Source organism: Lonchura striata, chromosome 15 (assembly GCF_050655825.1).
Source record: "Lonchura striata isolate lonStrDom1 chromosome 15, ASM5065582v1, whole genome shotgun sequence".
NCBI classification, from domain to species: domain Eukaryota; kingdom Metazoa; phylum Chordata; class Aves; order Passeriformes; family Estrildidae; genus Lonchura; species Lonchura striata.
Window position 1 is genome coordinate 13,568,108 of NC_140717.1, and position 20,132 is coordinate 13,588,239.

The 20,132-nt window shown below is 41.2% G+C and overlaps 2 protein-coding genes and 1 long non-coding RNA gene across 13 annotated transcripts in view; all 3 read left to right on the top strand.

Moving 5' to 3' along the window:
* Positions 1–286: 286 nt before the first annotated feature.
* ZCCHC8 (zinc finger CCHC-type containing 8) lies at positions 287–11,688 on the top strand. 4 transcript variants are annotated; one of them, XM_085592745.1, is made up of 14 exons: positions 287–464; positions 1,244–1,281; positions 1,910–1,984; positions 2,479–2,584; positions 3,232–3,309; positions 3,623–3,726; positions 4,998–5,063; positions 6,062–6,125; positions 6,239–6,381; positions 7,110–7,252; positions 7,963–8,078; positions 8,805–8,888; positions 9,362–9,476; positions 10,192–11,688. In XM_085592745.1, the coding sequence occupies exons 1-14, from the start codon at positions 294–296 to the stop codon at positions 10,986–10,988; spliced, it is 2,100 nt and encodes a 699-aa protein (XP_085448871.1). In that variant the 5' UTR covers positions 287–293; the 3' UTR covers positions 10,989–11,688. The 4 variants fall into 4 exon arrangements, with proteins under 4 accessions (XP_085448871.1, XP_085448872.1, XP_021400295.2 ...); XM_085592746.1 differs by having other exon boundaries at positions 6,065–6,125; XM_021544620.3 differs by having other exon boundaries at positions 287–456; positions 1,239–1,281.
* Positions 11,689–11,907: 219 nt separating this feature from the next.
* LOC146766016 (uncharacterized) lies at positions 11,908–15,767 on the top strand. Of its 2 annotated transcripts, XR_014958607.1 has the most exons (4): positions 11,908–12,039; positions 12,337–12,440; positions 13,269–13,309; positions 15,629–15,767. It is a non-coding gene; the product is annotated as an uncharacterized LOC146766016 (long non-coding RNA). The 2 variants fall into 2 exon arrangements; XR_014958608.1 differs by lacking the exon at positions 13,269–13,309.
* Positions 15,768–17,236: 1,469 nt separating this feature from the next.
* The window catches only part of CLIP1 (CAP-Gly domain containing linker protein 1), a 59,930-nt gene continuing 57,034 nt past the window's right edge, over positions 17,237–20,132 (top strand). For 4 of the 7 annotated variants that reach the window (XM_085592741.1, XM_077787249.2, XM_077787250.2 and 1 more), the window contains exon 1: positions 17,252–17,380. The gene's annotated coding sequence lies outside the window, so the exon portion shown is untranslated. Of the gene's footprint in view, positions 17,381–17,538; positions 17,841–20,132 lie in introns of those variants that run through there. The other 3 variants (XM_085592743.1, XM_085592742.1, XM_085592738.1) reach the window with 3 other exon arrangements.

The window sequence follows — 20,132 nt, forward strand, 5'->3', positions numbered from 1 at the left end:
CTCTCTGCACCGCTCACCCTTTCTCAGAAGAGGAAGAAAAACTCCAAAAGCAGGAGCGGTGCCGATTTGGAGGCAGGAGCGCGCCCTCCATTGAGGGTACGACAAGCGCTGCGGCGAGGCTGCCGCGCCGCCTACACCTCCCAGCGTGCACCGCGCGTCGCAGACCCCCGACTCGTGTGGTCCGGCGCCCCGATGCGCGCTGGGAGTTGTAGTCCGCGGCGTGCGTCGTCCCACCCGCCTCGCGTTTCCCGCCGCCCTTTGCCCCCCGCCCCGCCCTTCCTGCGGCGGCCAAGATGGCGGCGGAGGTGGACTTCGGGGACCGCGAGCTCTTCGGGCAGCTGGAGGGCGAGCCTGGGCCGCCCTCACCGCCCGCCCTGGAGGAGCCGGACCCGCTGCTGCAGCTCTACGAGCGGCTGCGCGACCGCGACGAGACGGTGCAGCGGCTGCGGGCGGAGAATATCCTGGCGGGAGAGGCAGGGCCCGCGCCGGGGCGGGGCAGGCGGGCTCGCCGCTGCTGCCCGTTCCCTTCCGGGCCAGCCGGTCCCGGCCCTCAGGGAGGCTCCGGCTTCTCCCCGGGGAGCGATCCCTCAGTCTCCGCCGGGGCCCGAAAGGGGAGAGAGCTGAGCTGGCCGTGAGGGGAGCTCCTGGTGCTCCCAGGCTTCCTCAGAGCACGTTTTCCATAGAAACTTTTATCCCCAGAGCGGCAGGGCCCGCCTCAGGCCCCGGGATGCGCGGCCGGCTGTTGAAACGGCTGTCGCTGAATCCTTGCCTTCTGCCTTTTAACTCAGCTACAGATCATTTAAAATAGTTGAATTGTGACAGGTCCCCTAAAGGCTTTTTGGGTTTGCCGCTGCAGCAGAGCGGAATCTGAAACGTGTTATGATTTATTTCCCATTTACAAGTACATGTATACCACAGTTACCTTTATTTTGGCGATGATCACAGATATTTTAAAAATAAAATACTATAAATCTGTTAATATAATCATTGCTGTATGAATGGCACTATTTCAACTGTCATAGCTAGGTCTCTTTTCATTTGTGTTTTTTTCTTTTTTCCAATTCATTGTGTTTCTCCAGCAACAGGAGGATTTTTAAATAAATCCCCTGTGCAGTGAAAGGGAAGGACTGAAACCCTATTTGTTGTTCTGTGAAATTCTTGTTCGGTGTTTCCTTGCTTGCTTTGCGTGTGGGTTTGTGTCTTCCAAAGAAAATCATAGTCCTTAACAATAAATTAACATCAGGAACTTAAAAGGAAACTGAGAATTCTGACCCGTCCTAGGTATGTTAATGCTGACTTGAAGCACTGTATGAATTATATAGAGAGAATATGTTTATTTATATTTTTATATAAATACAGTTTATCTAAGAGAAAAGCTGTCTGTGGGTAACAATCTGCCACATCTTGTTTCCATGTCCTAGTCCCTGCTCAGATGTTGGGCTTCTAAAATGACATTCCAGGTCCTGCAGTCTTTTGGAGTTGAATAGCAGGAACTCAGTTGATGTTGCTGTAACTTTTATTTATTTGTGTGTGTCTGTTTAATGACATACACTTGGTCTTCAGGGAAACACTTTTAATGTATAAGTTCAGCAGTGAGGAAAAAGTCCATTTAGTGGTTGAATGAATCTGTTAGAAGATTGTGTAAGTTTGTTGAAACTAGAATAGCAGGAAGAGAATTATGTTCATACAGAATTAAATATTTCTGTAGTGTGGGGGATGTTTTGTTCTCCTTCCACTTCACACCAACCTGCTTTGCTGAAGAGGATAATTTCTGTTTAAGAGAATAGGAACTTCTAAAAAATACAGATTTTATATTGACCAAGCCTTCCTCCCTCTGTGGGGTCCAGAGTGAGCTGTGATAAAACTGGTGGGGAATATTTACTGTACCCATTGTTCTGTGCTGTTCTAGTGGAATCTCAGTGGAAAACCCCAAAGTTGATGGACCTCTGTTGCAGATTTTATTTATGAACAATGTCATTACTAAGTAAGTATGAAAAAACAATCCTGACAGGAAATGGGGCCTTTTTTGTTTGTTTGTTTGGGTCTAACAGTGCTGTGCCCAACTTGTGGATGTAGTTTTTATTCAATAACATAAACTACTGAAGCTTGGTGGGGAGAAAGGATAATGGGCAGTATGACAAGAGTTCTGTTCATTAGTAATATCTGCTTTTACCATGAAAGAAAGGTGACTTCCAGGAACTTGGAGTGAGTCTGAGGAGCAACTTGAATTTCAGGAATGTTGTGGGTGCAATAGAAGAAATTAATCTTTCCCTGCCACTGGGCTGATTTTTTGCCACACTTGGGTGTTTTCGAATATCAGATTGCATTTGTATTAGTGAGGGTTGAGAGTGGGACAAAAAATAATTGGGTTTTCCCCTTTTCTAAGTTATTTAGTAAATTATAAATGCTTAAGAGAAGAGATCTCTGCTCTTTGTTTCAGCCTTGCTCATGGCTTCATCTCTCTCTACTTCATCCCAGGCGGTATCATCAAGAAATTGAAGATTTTATTTATAGTTTAGTTCAAAAATATGAAGAGCAGAAGAAAAGTGAACAAGAAAAATCACACTTGAATGCTAAGCCACAGGTACTTTAAAATTCAAATTGTTACAATATGCTGCTTGTCCATTTCTGTAATGAGAATATTGAAATACTGCACTGTTGAACAATGACAATAATCAAATCAAGTAGATGTCAAACAAGATGTTACAATTGTTTGTTCCAAAAAAATAGAAAGGAAAGATCCTTTCTGCCTGTGAAAATGCTTCTTGAAAATTGACCCTAGTGAAATTTCACTGAAAGAAAATGAATAAGTTTGTTTAAATAATTAAGAAGAAAGCTTGATGTATCTTCTTCTGATAGTGCTTGGCCCAACTCCAAGTATGTATAAGAAAACAACAGAATGTGAAAATTTACACTTTCTCCTCCTAGTTTAGAATTTCGATTCTTAACATTCACTTTGAGTGGAAGGGTAGAATGGCACATTTTTCTCCATATTTCCCTTAGCTGTTTTGATGAGAATGAAGATGTAATTATGCAGCTATTTCTCATTAGAGAAAGCCTTAGGAAGGAGCTGGGTCATGCTTTGGGCTGTGGAAAGCTTCATGACTGATGTGGATATCTCTGTCCTACTGTTGGAAAAGGACAGAAGCTGAACCCCACATTCTGTGCCTTTTACATCACTAATTCAGGTTGATTTAAATGAATTATTTTTATTTTTGCTTTTCCTGTCAGCCCTCCAGCATTGTTTTGGAAGAAGACTGTAAAGGAACCAGCTCAAGTTCTGCTAAAAAAGTGAAAGAAGCTTTTAGTGTAAGTTTTTGACTGTGCTCTTCCATGGTAGGTGTGACTCTTCATTCTCCACATTCAATGTACACTGCCACTGAAATAAGATCTAAGTGCTGTAATTACACTGAAAAATTAAATTAAATTCAGCATGTTTGGGCCACATCAGTGCAAAATAAATCTTACGTGTACAGGTTTGGGCTTGTATTAATTGTAAATTCTTACAGAATGGGGGAAAAAAACCTGGAAGTATTTCAAGCAGTATAAATTTATAGAAATGCTACCAGTCTCACCTAAATACTGACACATCTCTGACAATTCTCTGACTTTTTTTCTACAGGTTGTAGGAAGTGTTCTGTATTTTACCAATTTTTGTCTCGATAAACTGGGACAGCCTATTTTAAATGAGAATCCACAGCTGACAGAAGGATGGGAAATACCTAAGTATCCTGTTTGCTAAAACACCTTTCTTTTTCCGTTTGTCAAATCCAAAGAATTCCAGTGGGTAAATTGAACTCAAATTCTCTTCAGTGGATTGTGTGTTTCTAGCAAAACCATACCAGTCATTATAGATGGGATGATTTAATGAGTCATTAATGGCTTTTTTATTCAAAACAAATAAGTATTTTGATATAATTGACTTGCTGATTGCTATTCTGAGAGTGAATGCTTTATCCCCATAAATTCATCTTGTGAATTTAGGGCTTTCCTTGGCCAGTCCCTAATCAGGTTTGGAATGACAGCTTGTTGCAGATTGAATAAATATTCTCCCTCCATAAAATCCACTCTCTGGGAGAAGAAAAGGGTTTGGGAAACTCAAACATGCTGTAAAATGCTTTTTTTGCAAATGTAGGGGCTAGAGGGGAAGTTTTTTATTAAAATTTAATTATGGTATGCTCTTAACATGCATCCATTTTAAAGTTGGTTCTTCATTGTTTATTAAAGCCAATGTTTGAAAAGTGGAATTGAGGGAAATGCTGAAGAAGCTGGAAAACGTTGAAATGTTTTTTAATACTGATATCTTTCACGACAATAGAAATTGGACAAGAAATTTCTCAAGTAATATCATTCCCCCCTGGTTTCCAGTATTGCTTCAGTCCTGGAAAGACTCAGGACAAGAAGCAATTTCAGAGTTCATTTCTGCAAGGTCATGTCAGTGTTAGAAAGTTATTTATATATGAAATGTACAATTTCTATAAATTGCAAATTTACAATCTCCCAACCTCTGGGTGGGGAAGTAGATGCCTAACGGGAATTTCTCTTTAAATGCCATGTTATGTTAAGTGTGGCTGAAGTGATTCTGTGTGAAATGGTTCATCAGGCACTGGCTTCTAAACCACCAGAGTACTGCTCTCAGTGAACCTGTCATTTTGAAACTCTATCAAAGTGTGGTTTAATAAGATTACTGTGAAACATTTCAGAATTGCTATTTGGAAATTTCTAACTGTAAACAAGAGGGTTATAGGTTTAGCAAGTGCTGATAAAGTATTGGGTAGAAATTTGGAGGAGGAAACAGCATAAGCTCATCTTAGCAAATAATTTATAGTAGATACCATTTTATAGTTCATACTCAGGATTTCATATCAAAGACCCATCTGTAACTTAATGCAGATGAGTCAGTGTTCTGTTCAAAGCACTATTAAGTTTTCATTGGTATTTTAAACAATATTGAAATTTTGCTTCATCCAGTAGCAGTTCCTTATTGAAATCTAAAGATATCAGCAAGTTTTCAGCCAGATTCTCTCCCTAGATGGACAAGAAATACAAGTAAAACCCAAAAGGTTTGTATTATTCTTAAATGTAAAGTTTTGAGCTGAAAAGTTCAGATGCACTCTGTGATTATTACCCAGTTAATAAACCCTTGGACATGCTTGAGCAATATTTAAATTTAAATTAAATAAGCTAGAGCTGATGGTTGCAGTCAATGAATCTGTCTTTCTATTGAGTTTCTTTAGGAAGAGCCTAAAGTCAGTGTGTGAAAACTTTCTGAATTTTTATACTTAGTTCTTCTGTTTCTGGTCTTTTTAGTGCTTGGTTTGTCATCCTTGCACTGGTGTTATGTCATGGTTACTGTTCAGTAGAACAACTTCTGTCTGACTTATTTGATAGACTTTTAAGACAGACTGATCTGAGAGTTGATGGTGTAGTTTTTATGGGAGGTCAGAAGTGAAGGGAATTCAATTTCCAGCTGGAGTTACCTTGGACTTGTGCCACACTTTTTGTCTCCACTTCTGATTCCCATCCTAATTCAGTAAAAATGAATGTTCAGAAAATAAATCTTCCTCTAAAATCTTGGTATTCCACCACAGTAATATTGCAAATGTTTCCTGCCATAGTGTGAATTTACAAGGAAGATTTAAGTTGAAGCCAGCTGCAGTTCCATTCCAGGTTTTCAGTGCAGTTTCACAAAATGAATTACTTGAAACTTTGGGCCAGACTTTCCAGAGAAATAGTTGTGCTCTGCTGTTGGTTTGTACTGGTGGCTGATTCCCAGTATTGTGGAAGGGATCAGGCCTCTGATGATACCATTTCCTATTTCCCTCTGCCCTTTCCTCATTTCCCACGTTCTCCTTGGCACTGTGAAATCAGCAATATTCTCTATTTAAGGATTGATATGAGTTTAAAAGAAGCAGAAGACAGCACATGACATCAGCAGTCATTGCTTTTGGTTTTGTTTTTCTTAAGTCTAAACCTTAAAATCTATCAAGAATGAAAATAATTAGGTGTATTTAACATTGCAAAGTTGTTTTCAGATCTAATTTGTTGTTCATTTTTCAAGCAGGCCCAAACCTCATTGTTTCAATTGTGGTTCTGAAGACCATCAAATGAAGGACTGCCCAAAGGTAAAGTCACCAGTATTCCAAAGACTGCTGCTCTCCAAGCGTTGTGTTGGGTGAAGGAGTGCATAAATTGTAAGTTGTCCAATTCTAAACTTCCCCATTGTATTATCTTTAAGCCACGAAATGCAGCTCGAATAAATGAGAAGAGAAAGGAGTTTTTGGAAGCTTGTGGTGATTCGAGCAATCAGAATTTTCAGCAGCGTTACCATGCAGAAGAAGTAGAAGAGAGGTTTGGAAAATTTAAGCCAGGAGTAATTAGGTATCTCTTTTCTTTCCATTTTATTTTCTGGAATACTTCTTCTGCCTTTGGAGTGGCAGATTTTAATTGCTAGAATTTATTAAGTCTACCTGCAGCTCTTAACTATGAGTGTATTATGTTAAAATTTGCTAAATAGAATTTAAATAGACGTATCTTTCAAATGAAAACTCACTGCTAGCTTGACAGTCTTACCCTTTTTCTATTGCAGGGTGATAAATATTACTCTTTGACTTCTCAAATTGCCAGTTTATTATGTTCCTACTAAAAATGTATTCAGAAGTCTGCAAATATTGAGCTTTGAGTGTCTTCCTCTCTCTTCAAAATGTTCAGAGAAACCATAGTAGGCAGTCATTTGTATTGTGTATATAGTATAGTATTGTGTGGCAGTCTCCAAAAAAATCACCAGTAAGTTCAGTGTCAAGGTCCACCCTTCCTGTTGATAGCTGCAGTCAAGGCCATGAGTCAGAAGTAGTAGGTCAAGTATGTTATTCGTGGTGTAGAATTAAATCTAATGAAGTGTTTAAGCATATCCGCAAGGCAAAAAGTTATATTTAATATCAGAGCTGATTTGCATTTATATCTGGGGTGGAAATGCAGCACACGTTGAGCTACAACTGAGCTATTTTACCTTGACAGCTGAAAACTCCACAGAATATTCATGACCTTTTTCACCAATGAAGGGATTTTTCTGGGTGACATTTTGTTTTCTTGTTGTTTTTTTAACTTAGTGGGGTCCTCCAGGATGCCCTTGGTGTGACAGCCAAGAGCCTGCCCCCGTTCATTTACCGCATGCGGCAGCTGGGTTATCCCCCGGGCTGGCTCAAGGAGGCCGAAATGGAGCACTCAGGACTGGCTCTGTATGATGGCAAAGGTGAGAAATGTGGGGCTGGGATGCAGCTTTGCTATGAGGCTGTGTGCTGGCTGCATCCTCCTCAGGAGATAATAAAGCAACTGGTTTGTAAACCTTCATCTTCCTCGTGGAAGGGCGAGAAAGTTGTAAATCAAATTGTTTTATTCATGTAAAAATACACCTTTTTATCAGCTGAGATGTAACAATGAAAGAAAAAAAAACAAATTCCATAATGGTTGTGTTGCAAAGATGGGAAAGTGTTAGTGGGATTTCACTATTAGAACCTGGAGTTGTGTGAAACTGCAAGACTTGCAAATCTCTTCTTTTCCAATTTCCTCTCCCTTTTTCTCTTACATTTTGTGAAAGAAGCCATAGTCCTCAATAAATTACTCTTACACAGGAACAAAACCACCAGCAAGAAAACAATACATTTCTTGGAACATAACTTAAGTAATTTACCAGCTTTTTGCTAATGGCCATTATTTATGCTGCATCTCACAATAGTCCTGATGCCAAATTCTGAGGGTAGCAATGGTACATGAAGAGCAGTTGTGTAGGAATACCAAGGGAGGTTTCATACGTGTATCTGATGGATTTGGTTACTGTTCCTGCCTCTCTGGATTTCAAAACCTTCTATCAATACTTACATTCCAAACTCCTGTTCTTAAATCTTGTGGATTTTTTCAGTGGTGTTTTTAATTAACATCAATAATAATTATATTCCATTATAGGTGAAGCTGAAGCAGAAGGTGAGGGCTCTCCTAAGCCCAAACGTATCACTTATGATGTGTCTAAGTTGATAAATTATCCAGGCTTTAATATATCCACTCCCAGTGGGATCCCAGATGTAAGTAGCTGTTCTCTGCCTTCTAAACAACGAGCTGAGGGACAGGAATTGCTTTTAGCCAAGAGTTAATGTTTTGTATCTGCATCTGACAATTCCCTTTTAAGAGTCTCTTCTTTTTAAGCCTTTGCTTTGGGGCTGGGGGTTGTAATTAATGTGACAACTGATACTTGTCATGATTCTTGTGCTAGGGTCTGACCGTGCTTCTGTGGGCATTATTTCCATTATGAGACCAACAGGAGCCTGGAAGGATAGTTTGATATTTTTTAAACACAAAGCTTCACACACGAATGGCTGTTTTTTCCATACATGTAAATTTTCTGACTGTTCTTGGAATATGAAAATCACTGTGGATGTTTCCATAATTATAATTTGATAAGAAAAAATTACATCAGACCAGTCAGTGCACAACTTCTGCAAAGCTCTGTAACAACTGGAATTAAACAAGTCATAGCAGAAGAGCCACATAGTGGGTGCCCTCTTAAGCACAAAGCACACAAAAAATCTCCTGTGGGTGCTGCACTTTTATCTTGAAAAGCATTTTAACCTCCTGTCAGTGAATTCCATCACAGCTCTGAAAGGAGCACTTGTGCATTTGCACCTTTACATTTGCCCATTTAGTGGCCTTCAAATGTGTTTTTTCATTCAGTGTTATTAACCAAAGTTCTGTTATTAACTAATCATATGCACCATTAGTTCTCATTTCTTTTTTTTTTCTTTTTGCTGTAGGAGTGGCAGATGTTTGGTTCCATCCCCATGCAGCCATCTCAACAGAAGGATGTTTTTGCTCACTACCTTTCTAATTATCAGGAGGTAAATATATCTCCTTGTTATTAAAAAAAAGTGTTGTCTTTTAGTTAGTGTAAGTCATGAAGATTTCTTGCTTGTATCTTCTTTCTTCACAAGGGGACAGACTTTTTATTGACACTAGTGAGGGTGAAATCCTCATCTGGCTTATCTGTTTTAACAAAAAATGGCTTCATGTTTAAAATTAATATCATTATTTCTCTTAATATAAGCAGATCCCAGTTGTGCAATGATTTGTAAGCAGTTTGGAAAAAAATTGCTATGAATTTACACAGCCTGCAAGTTCCAGACTCCCCTAATAAATGAGAAGCCTGGTTTCCATGGCCATGGAATCCCTCAAATGTCAATTACTATTTACACACTGGGTCACCAAATGATTGCATAGTTTAAAAATTGCTATAATTCTTACAGCTGGAAACGTTACCCTGTAGAGGATAATACTAATTCTTTTTGGTTTTGTAAATAATTTCTCTGTGCAGCCAAATCCAAAATCCAGCAGCAAAAGGGCTGCACCTCAGTCAAAGTCTCGTCATTCCAAACGACCAAGAGATGACACTTCAGAGATAGCAGCAGCTGACATGGACCTGGACTCTGGTAAAGTCACTCTGATTTTTGTTTTCCTAGTTTGAACTTTTATTTTCAAAATAATTTGCTCTGAATTGAAGTGTGAGAGTTAGAAGCCAACGTGTCAATATTTTGGTGGTAGTTAAAGGCAGTGTTGACAGAGGCCAGCAGTGTCCTACTGCAGTGGCATTTGCTGTGACTGTCACTGTGATTTTTATGTCTTCTGGTACCAAGCAGGAGATTTCAGTTGTGCTCAGATCAATTGCAATGTTATGTTAAAAATTCTGATCTCTTTACTTCAGGAGCATCCTAAAGAAACTTCTTTTAAGCCCCCTAGATCCCTAAATATTTGGATGAAAGAACATATATTTGCAAGCTTACAGCTTCTTAAAAATGAGGCAGGCTTAAAGGAGTATTCAGTGTTAAGTGTTCGAACAGCTGGAGAAACTTCTGGCTTTCATTTCAAAATCTGCCATGAGGAATCCTTCGATGTGTCTCAGTGTGGAATGAGTTTGTTCTTAATACCTTCAAGAGTAATTTTTTTCCCTTGAATGGCTGACAGAGATAAAATCCCAAAAAATCATAGTTTCGGTGGATATGAAAACCCTCACAAAGTTTGTTCTGTCTTAGCTGAAAACTAAGGATGAGAAGACATAAATCTGGCAGTTGATCAGAACATTGCCACTTTGAATCTTGTCCTGATCAGATTTCAGGTTCTAAAAAGTGTCTTTTAATCTCTTTCTAGATCTGGAAGGAGCACAGAGATCTCAAACTCCCAACAGTTTTCAGTTCCAACCTCCGCTGCCACCTGGATCTCCATCCATGTCCACTCCTCCACCTGTGCCACGAGGAACACCCCCAGTCACACCCCCTCAGCCTTCCACACCCACCCACTCTCCCCTCCCCAGGACTACTCCACCACCAAACAATGACAGTCCTCAGCCCAAAATAGTGGACTCGGTGATGGATGAGGATACACTGACCCTGGAGGAGCTGGAGGAGCAGCAGAGGTTAATCTGGGCAGCGCTGGAGCAGGCAGAGAGCACAAACAGTGACTCTGATATTCCTGTTGACACACCTTTAACTGGGAATTCCCTTACATCATCACCAGCCAGGAATGAAGCAGATCTCGTTGCAGAAGTCAGGTCACCTGAGAAAGTGATCTCAGTGGAAACCGAGTTTGCTGATATCAGTGAGCAGATCCCAGAAAATGAACATTCTCTAACCAGTCCCAATCCAGAGGACAGTTTGCTTGACTTAAAGGAAAATTCTGATAATGCAGGTTCTGAAGGCCTGCTGGATGACACCCTGCCTGCTGCCAACCCTGAGGTTAATGAGGGGGAAAACACAGCTGGTAATAAAGTGCCCACAAGCACTGGATCATCTGTGAAAAAAACTGGACTTGTTCCTGACATGAGCAAGTTTGCTGCAGGCATTACACCATTTGAATTTGAAAATATGGCGGAATCAACTGGGGTTTATCTACGGATCAGAAGCCTGTTAAAAAATTCCCCAAGAAACCAGCAAAAGAAAAAGACTTAAATCTTAACTGGTCTTTTGTTTTCTTATATCCAAATCCCTTCCGTTTCCCCACCAGATTCACAAACTCAGATAACCTCCCTCATCTTATGGAAAAGAGAAAATCTTGACAAATACAGGTCTGCCCTATTCTTCCTTGGTATTGAAGTCAGTGCAGGTTTCCATCTTGACCAGGACCACCAATGCAGCCAGAAAATATAGAATTTTCTCAAATTGCATGCTTCCACTAAGGAGTAACAGGACTGGTAATTTGTTAAGACCATTTTATTTGCCAATACTCGAGACTCTAAAATGCAGAGTTTGTGGTTTGGTGTTCATTATTTTGGCTAAAATTTATATTGTCCTTGAGTTTCAGGTGGATTGGTGATTTTTTAAATATCTGTCCTTTGTACAATAATCTACACTTTATACATTTTGCTAATTATCCTGTAGATAAGTTTAATATATTCTGAATGTTTTTAAAAAGATCTGATGTTAAGATTTCCCACATCAAAGTCCTGGCAATTGGAAGAAAATAATTGGGGATTACAGTGCTATTTTCACCATTTCAAGTATTTTTATAAATTATTTATGTGGGTCTGTTTTAATTGCCACTGTATCTTTTGTAGCATTGTCCTTCATGTAAACTTGCTGTACAGACATACTCGTGATTGTCTACAGAGGTTTAATAAACGAGCTTTTAGCTAAAGAGCTTTTAATTAGACTGCTAAAGCAGCAAAATGCTGGTTTTTGAAAATCAGCTTCTGAAGAAAATTGGGAAAACAAGCTGAGCAAAATGCAGATGAGTGTAGTGAAATGTTTTAGGAAGGGCCACAACTGTTTGCTTCATGTTTTCTTAATCAAGAAACTGTTAAAATTCTCTTAGCTGCCAGAACCTTGCCATACCATTCATTTACCATAATCTGAAGAGCTGCCCACTTCTGAATGTTTAGAAATGTTATAATCATGCTGATTAATTGTTCTAACACTTTTTTCCCTTCTTGTCTCGAGAGGAACCTGTGGCTGAAGTGACAGCACATTGTTCAGTTGCCAAGAGAGGGAGCACTAGATCAGTGTAAGCATTTATCCTTCCAGAAATGCAGGAAAAGTCTCCCCAGCCAAGTGTAAAGCAGAGTAAACCAAAGCATTTTCAAGTATCTAACAAAAAACTTCTGAAAGGGAATGTCTGTAAGATAATGTTAGAGAGTGAACTTAATTCTTTCAAATTCTCAGCTTTGCAGTTAGTACATATTGCCCAAATATCTTTAATGACATTGGTACACTCTGCATTTGAATCTCAATGAGAACCCCAGGGTTTTTGCAGTTAAAGCCTTTATTTATTTTTCTTTTTTTTTCTCCCTAAACTTTACAGGAAGGCAAAACCAAAGCACCTTTATATGTGAATTCTGAGAGGCCGAAAAATCTTTTTTGCAGCATAGTTGAGTTTATTTGGTTGCACTTGGAAAGCAAGTCAAGGTAAATGTTCATCATATGTTCTAAAATGAATGGCTTTTTCCTTTCTAGTTTATAGGAAAAATAGTATTTTTATAACAGGAGTGAACAACAAAATAATGTGCCGTTTCCACCTTCTACACACATCTAAAGAAAGCTCTGTTGGGAAGCATATGGAGGTCTGGAACTTTTTCCTCCTTCTTCTCCTGTGGATTTAAAAGCCAGTAATGACAGTTTCCAGGAGCCTTTGTGTGCTGCCTCATTGCCACGTGGATGATACAGGGATGCAGGGCAGGAGGTGATGATTGCCAGTGCAACTTCTGGGTGTGTTGTGCTGCTCATATTTTTGAAACATGCAGTTCTCTCACCACACCTTAAAGATCTGGTTTTAATGGCTCTTAGGAAATGCTGCTGCTTGAGTAGGACATGCAGCCTAAACTAAAGGAGTGCTTGTGGTTTCTGTGAGCAAGGCAGAAGATAAAAATCATCTTTATGTGCTTAGAACCTTTCAGTGCTCTGTATGGTCCATTCTCAATCACCCTTCCACATAATTAATTGGTCACAACAGATAAGCAAAACAGTTGTGTCTGAAGTATTTTCATGTGTTCTTCTTTTGTCTTTCAAACTGCAGTGTTATAATTGTTTCTGTAATGCTTATTTTTTTTCTTAAAATAATATTTTTGTGATATGTTTTTATCTCAGTAAAGCAGGCAGTGACTGTTTAATTTCTGGGTTTTATTTTAGTAATTTAATTTCAAATAAGGATAAATGATACAAAATTCTCTGAGAGCACTCAGAGGTATCTTTTTAATTATTCTTTCAAATCTTTTTGGAATTCTCCTTTCTTTGGAGGTCACAGTCAGCATGGATGGTGCAGTGAGAAAACTGAACCAGTAAGTAAAACTCCTGTATTTACCTCTGTTGTAAGACACAGTTAATTAGGGATGTGGAGTTATCTCTGCTGCTTCTCATTATGAGGAATTCATTCATCTGCATCTTTTAGCTATTTATCTATAATTCACTGTTCTATCAAGTGCTGCATATTGTTGCACTGAAGATGCTTGTAATTTGTGAGGTTTTTAATCTGTCAGCTGTAACTACTCAAATGGGTTTTGTATATTGAAACTGCAATCAGATCACACTCTTAAATCCCAAGGAAAAGCTGAATAGGAAAGTATTTTGGGTCCTTTTAAGTGCCATTCCCATGGTGATGGGTGTGGCATAATAACCTAGATTAGAGCTCACTGAAATGAATGAGTAATAAAATCTGTAATGAGGTGGGTATAGCATGAGCAGGCATCACTCAAATTTTCCCACAGACTCCTGTTGGCATAGTCCTCCTGTTTATTTACAGCACTTGGAACACCAAAAATATTTTTAAATGCTCATGCACGTCTAAAAAATCAAATCTCTGCAAAATATTCTGAGCATCAGATGGGAAGCTGTGTCTTCAAAAGATCCAAATTTCTGACTCTAAATTTTTATAACCCAATTCACAGCACTCAAAACGTCAAGAGAAGAGAAATAGCTGAGATTCTAGAAGATATCTGAAAGATGTGGTAGCTGCTAAAAATAATTATTTCACTGCAAGCTCTGTGAGGCAGCATAGCTGGGAAAAAAAAAAAAAGAGAAATGAAGAGGAGGAAAAAGCTCCAGTATAATCCAAGTGTTTCAGTTGCCATGGAACCCCGTAGCACCTTCATTCTGTGCCATGGCTGCGCTGCCCCTGGGAAGGGAATGCCACTGAAGATTGATGCTGTTCCTAAGAATACAGTGCAGAGTCATTGCTACATTTTGGGGGGTGGGAGGGGATGAGTCAGAGAGAATTGGTCGTGATTCCTGGAGTAACTTTTAGAAAACAGGATGGATTTAATAAGTGGTAATTACCGTGTGACAATTGGACACTTCCTAGGCTTCAGACAACTACAGCAGCAGAGATGTTACATAAGATTATTTGCAACATGTGTTTAGTTGTCACCCATGAATGAATGAACATTTATTTACCCTTTCTTTAGAATTCAGCACTCAATAGGAAAAAAAATCCTTCTGCTTTGCTTCGCTGTAGGTGAGAATTCAGATTTTGTTGCTATTTACATAAGTGCTAGAATGATTTGCATCTTTATTAATAGACTGGTTCCTCAGTTATCAGGGAAATGAAACACTCATCAAGAGGAACATTACTGTTAATTTAAGTATCTTGTTTAAACCAGAATGCAGAAAGGATTCTTTTTTAATTTGTTCAAATTGTTTTACCCATGTTAGAGTAGAACAAATAAAGTAAAATTGGATGAAAGCTTGTCTTGAGTAGCTCACCAAAGAACATGGGTTTGTAGAGCTTTTCCTTTTATGTCTGCTGGGTAGTCTGGCTGACCTGGGGAAGGGAAGCAGTAAGTACATTAGCAGTGAAAAGCCTTCTTGCAGCCTTTACAGAAAATAAACTACAGAAAACAGTAGTGCAAGTGCTGGGATTTTTGAAGCAGTACTTCTGAGATTAAAAAAAAAAAGCAATTAGCTGCCTTTTCTGTAGCAGATGTGACCATCAGTTCTGTATAGGAATTGCCAGATGTGCATATTGAGGAGATAATTCAGATGGAAAAAAAGTTCTCATACTTGGGTGAATACATCCCATTGAATAGAAAAATGGATTTCTTCTGTAGAAAGATCCTTACATTCAGTTCTTCAAGGACAACATTTTTGCTCGTTAGAAAGCTTCAACAACCTTGTAGCCTTCACAAATCTGAAGAAGGGCAGAAACAACTGCAACTGGTGTTCCCACATTATTGAGAATTCTAATTTTAAAGTGAGCCTTGTACTTGTGGTCAGGATGCCAGTAGTTATGTTGGCATCCTGAATTTCCCTGGAGCATCCAGCAATTCCTGTTCTCATGGAGTTACGAAAATGCCTATATATTGTTTATTGACTGATCTGATCATGCAGATCAGAAAACAGCCACCAGGACTGGAATCAAAGATATTCTGGCTTTCAATCATATCTAATCCTGTAGAGGAATGTGGTTTATAGTACCAAGATCTTTTATTACAATAATTCCTATAAATTGGCTGTGCCCTATGGGTGCAGACTGGTTCACAGAGGCTGTCATCCATTTCCAGGTGGCATGAACTGAAGTTACAGTTGCTCCAAAGCTACATTTTCATAGTATGAAGTTGATTCTGGTCAAAGAATGGATAACAAACTCTCTTTTTCTCCTACAGGACTATTGGATCTTGAAGCTGAGCCTGTTCAGTAGGAAATTACTGGAAGAAACAGTGGTACATTCCCTTGATCTGTGTGACATTCTCAATACTTGCCTTAGTCCAGGACATTTTTATCATAATCTTGTAAGGGAGTGAAGCAAACTATTTACAGCTTTAAACATTTTATCAATTATTTCTCCACTGTTACTGTTCCCAAATGATGACAAGTTCTACATTAGTAGCACAAAGTTGGAACTTCTAGTTTTCATCGTTTAGCTGTCTTGTCGTTGCTGTGCTGTGTCCTAGATTCATCAGTCTGATATTGCCTATACAATTTTAATGCTGTGCACTGAACTGCAACCATTTGAGATGGACTTACACAGTGGCAAATTAACTGAGAGACAAAACATCAAATTAATGATGGAGAATGATAGATACACTTAGAGAAAAACCCATTTTATGTTAGCATCAGATCAGTACAGAAAGCTCAAATCTTCACCACCAGAAAGAAGCGCAGAGGTTCACTGCAGCTCTCAAGCCAGCAGATATTTTAGGCAAGTGTTCTGTAAAGTTAGTGCAACTCTCCAGTTTCTACCTTTATTGCATTTTTTGTAGGATTATTTCCATAGCTAGGGGCTGCAGGGTCATTTTTTTAAAAAAGCAATCCTTTGCTGGCTCTGCACTTCTGAATACAACCCAGTGTTTAAATCCTGAAGTCCTTATTCAGTGAAACTTCTATCAAATTTTGCAGGGAGAAAGAGGGATGGCTGTACATGAATTCAAATTCTGTTTCACCATATAATGGCCATGGAAAGAGATTGTGTTTAATGTTTAGGAAGTTAAATTCTTACAAACATTGCTAAATGCTGACATAGTTGAAACCTTTTATTTGGGGGAGTGCATCACACCATTTTGTGCTTTACCGTGCTGGATTAATGCCAAAGAACGAAGCCAAAATGAAACACAAATTGCAATCAGTCCCCAGCAATGGAACTGCTTTCTCATCACCCTTTTGTTCGAATGGCATCATGCAGAAACCCAACAAGCTATGAGACTTCAAACTGAGGTTTGCTTTGTGAGGAATTCAGCGGTGATGGGCCAGCTCTGGCTGGGCTCTGCTGCCTGTTTGTTAGAAGGGAAGAAGTGGAGCAAAGCTGTTTGATTCAGCCTTGAAAATCGGTATTAAATTGTTGATGGTGGCACTGGGGCTGCTGCTCCAGCTGTTTAAACTTTAGCAGTGGGATAACGCCAGCTTCCAATGTGTTGCTTCACAAACACAATGAAAATAAAAATACCCAGTACTTTGGGATAATAAATTTCTGCATGATGAATTTCTGGGCATCAGGACAAAAGGAAAATGGAGCGAAGCAGCAGACAGTGAAGTTATTCACCCACTAGAGCGATGCGCTTCACACCTCCCCGTCTGTGCCCACCCTCTCCCCCTCCCACCCAGCCGGGCTGTGCCGCAGCGGCGGCTCCGGGACCACCGGGCTCGCCCCGAGCCGGGGCACAGCCGCTCCCTCCCGCGAGCTGCCGCGGGGCGAACAAAGCGGGGGGCGGACAAAGAGAGAGGAGGGGGCGCGGGGAGCGCGGGGGCACCGCCGGTGCCGCCGCCGCTGGTGCAGTCCCCGCCCCGGCGGGCGCAGACGTTGCGCCCGCCCCGCTCCGCCTCCTGCGAGCCGGGGCGGCGCCGCTGCAGAGGGGCCGCGGGAGCAGCAGCGGGAGCAGCAGCCGGAGGAGGCGGCCGGAGCTGCGCCGGCGGCGGGGCCGGTGAGGTGGCGGGGCAGGAGGGGGGGCCGCCCTGAGGAGCGCGCGGAGCGGCGGCCGAGCCTGAGGGCGGCGGGAGCCGCGCCCGCCGCCTCCCGCCTCGGGGCCTCCGCGCTTCCCGTCCGGCCGCCGCGCTGGGCGGGTCTGAGGGCGCGGGGGTCGGCGCCGAGGGGCCGTGAGGGGCGGCGGCGCCGTGAGGGGCGGCGGCGCCGTGAGGGCTGTTAGCGGCCGCCGCACGTGCTGCCCGCGGGCCCGGCCGAGCCCCGGCAGGACGCGGAGCAGCGGCGGGACGGGCTCGTCCCCCTCAGCCTCCGGGGAGCTTGTCCGGAGCGGGGACGCGAAGGTTGGAGCGCAGCCTCTGCTCCAGTCTCTTCCCGGGGAAGCTGCGGCGCTGCGCTGGGTTAGTGGTGGCTTGAGCGGCTGATTCTGAGGGAAGAGGTCTGGGTAGTCCTTGCATTCCTCGGTTAGTGCTGATCCGCAATTCCCTGCATCCTGCATTTACATACGGATATTTTATTAATAATCTACCTTGGCGTTTTTGGATTTGTTTTTTATGGCCGCTCCCCATCCTCGCGTTGTTCCCAGGTGAGCTGCTCTGGCATCCCCTCAGGTGGCTCGGCAGAGTTTGCTGCCATGTTCTGGGCACTGTCAGGGCTGCGGGATTCCCAGGCACAGGGCTGCTCCAGGCCCCTCCTGTTCCCGCTATGGTGCTGTACCTCAGGCCATGCAGTGCTCCCTTTTCTGTGCCATAGCTGTCATGGGGCACAAGGTAATTGCTGCTGTTACTCACAGGGTAATGTGGCTCCTGCTGCATAAAAAAAATCAGGAGTTAGTTTTCCCTTTCATCTTCGTGTTGATTCCGTGCTTTAAATAATTTTAAGAAATATAAACAAACAAAAGCCAACACCAAAGAAATTTTCCAAAATAGAGCATGGGGAGGAAAATCTGCTCTGTGATTGTATATGTTGATGATTAAATATATGACTGTGAAATTAAGGCTTGTTCCTCCCCACCCCTTCACTTACCCACTGTGCTGAATGGGCAGGGTTTTATAGAAGTTCACAGGTTGCTTTGAGATCTTTGAGCAGAAGGCTTTTAAAACCTGCGATGTACTTGTGTTGACATGCAGGAAGAAGAAAGAAAAAGAGCTACAAAAGAGGAAGTGCCTTGATGCTGTCTGCTTTACAAAGTATTTCACTGAAAGAACAGAAATATGCATTCTGAATGCAATGTAAATTTGAAACTAGCAACGGCAGAGAGTGGTTTTCCTGAAGTGTGTCCATGTGCACCTGCTGCAAGAGTAGGAAGATTGCAAAGTAGATACTGTGAAGGAAAAGTAAACACCTCCCCTCCACCCACAGCAGCATTTCTTATTCTAAGGAAAGTTTAACTGTTCATCTTTTACGTGCTGAAGATTGTTAGTTCTTGCTTTAAAATGACAAGATTTCAAGGTTCTCTTCCTACCCAGTCCTTGTATACATGCTGGGAGATTTTCTGTCTGTACTACAGTGCACTAAAGCTTTCTGTGTATTGAAGGGAGAGGGATGAGTTGTCTGAAGCAGAAAAGCTTAGAAATGCGACCTTAAATGTCCATCTCTTTAGGGATCAAGAGGGAGATTTTATTTGGCAAGAAAAAGTTTTACATAATTTGTATGGTTTCCCTTAAAGAGAAGATCTCAGCTTTCTAGGGAGGGCAGAACACCAGCTGTTTTGTGTGTTCATTCCAGATGTATTCTGTAGGGAATAGCAGCATCTTTCCTCCTGTGATTACACTGTAGGAAGGAGCAGTGCTCTCTGCTGATTGCTACAACTTCCTAGAGCTCCTGAAGATTTCCTGTCTGACTTTCAGGTTGTATCTGTTTGCCATCTTCTGACTGTGGATGCCCAAGACAGACTTTATTTACTCAGCTTGGGCAGATTGCATCATTCCTTTAGTGTTCCTCCCTTTATCCTTTTAGCCCTGTTAAAGTTTTTCTTGGGAGGGACTGAGAATATATCAAAATGGATCCTCCTTAAAAAGAAATAGAGTGCTCTGCCTTGCCAATATGATTTTTCAGAGCTGCTTTTCTTTCTCTTTCTAAAACACTTGGGTCAAATGTTAACTCTGTATGTTGAATGCAAGTTTTCTAATGTTTGAACATGACAGCCATGAATGAATGCAGCTCTTGTTTAATCCTTTGGCATTCCTTAGGGACTGCTGGCTCTGCTGGCATGTATAAAGAGTAACTCACTGGAATCCTTATTGGAGCAGCATGTTTGGAAATGCCTCAGATGGATGGTGTTTTGTTATTTCATGAAAGGCAATTATATACTGCATTAGCTGTAATCTCAGCTGCCCTCACCCCATGCCAGTTTCTGCTGGAGAAACCATTTCGTTGGTGTTGACCAGCAGAACTCTGTCAGCAGCTCCTTGATGATTTAAACCTGTCCTGCTTGTGTAGGTGTCTGTCCTCCACATCCATTTGTTCTTGCAGAGGGAAGATTCACTCTCTGACTGGCCCTTAGAAGTACCCACAAATCTGGTACTGGCTCCTGGCCCCCAAAAGGCTGTGAAGGATTCAGGAGATGCATCTAAGGACAGGCTGTACAAGTTTATGCTTTATCACCAACCTAAGTTTTTCCACGTGGAGAAACATCTCATTAATTATTTGTACAAACTCGTAAGAATAGTACCATACATTCTTTTCATTTATAAGATATGTCTTCAGTGTTTACAGAAGAACCACTATTAAAAGCTATTCATTTTCCCTGATCC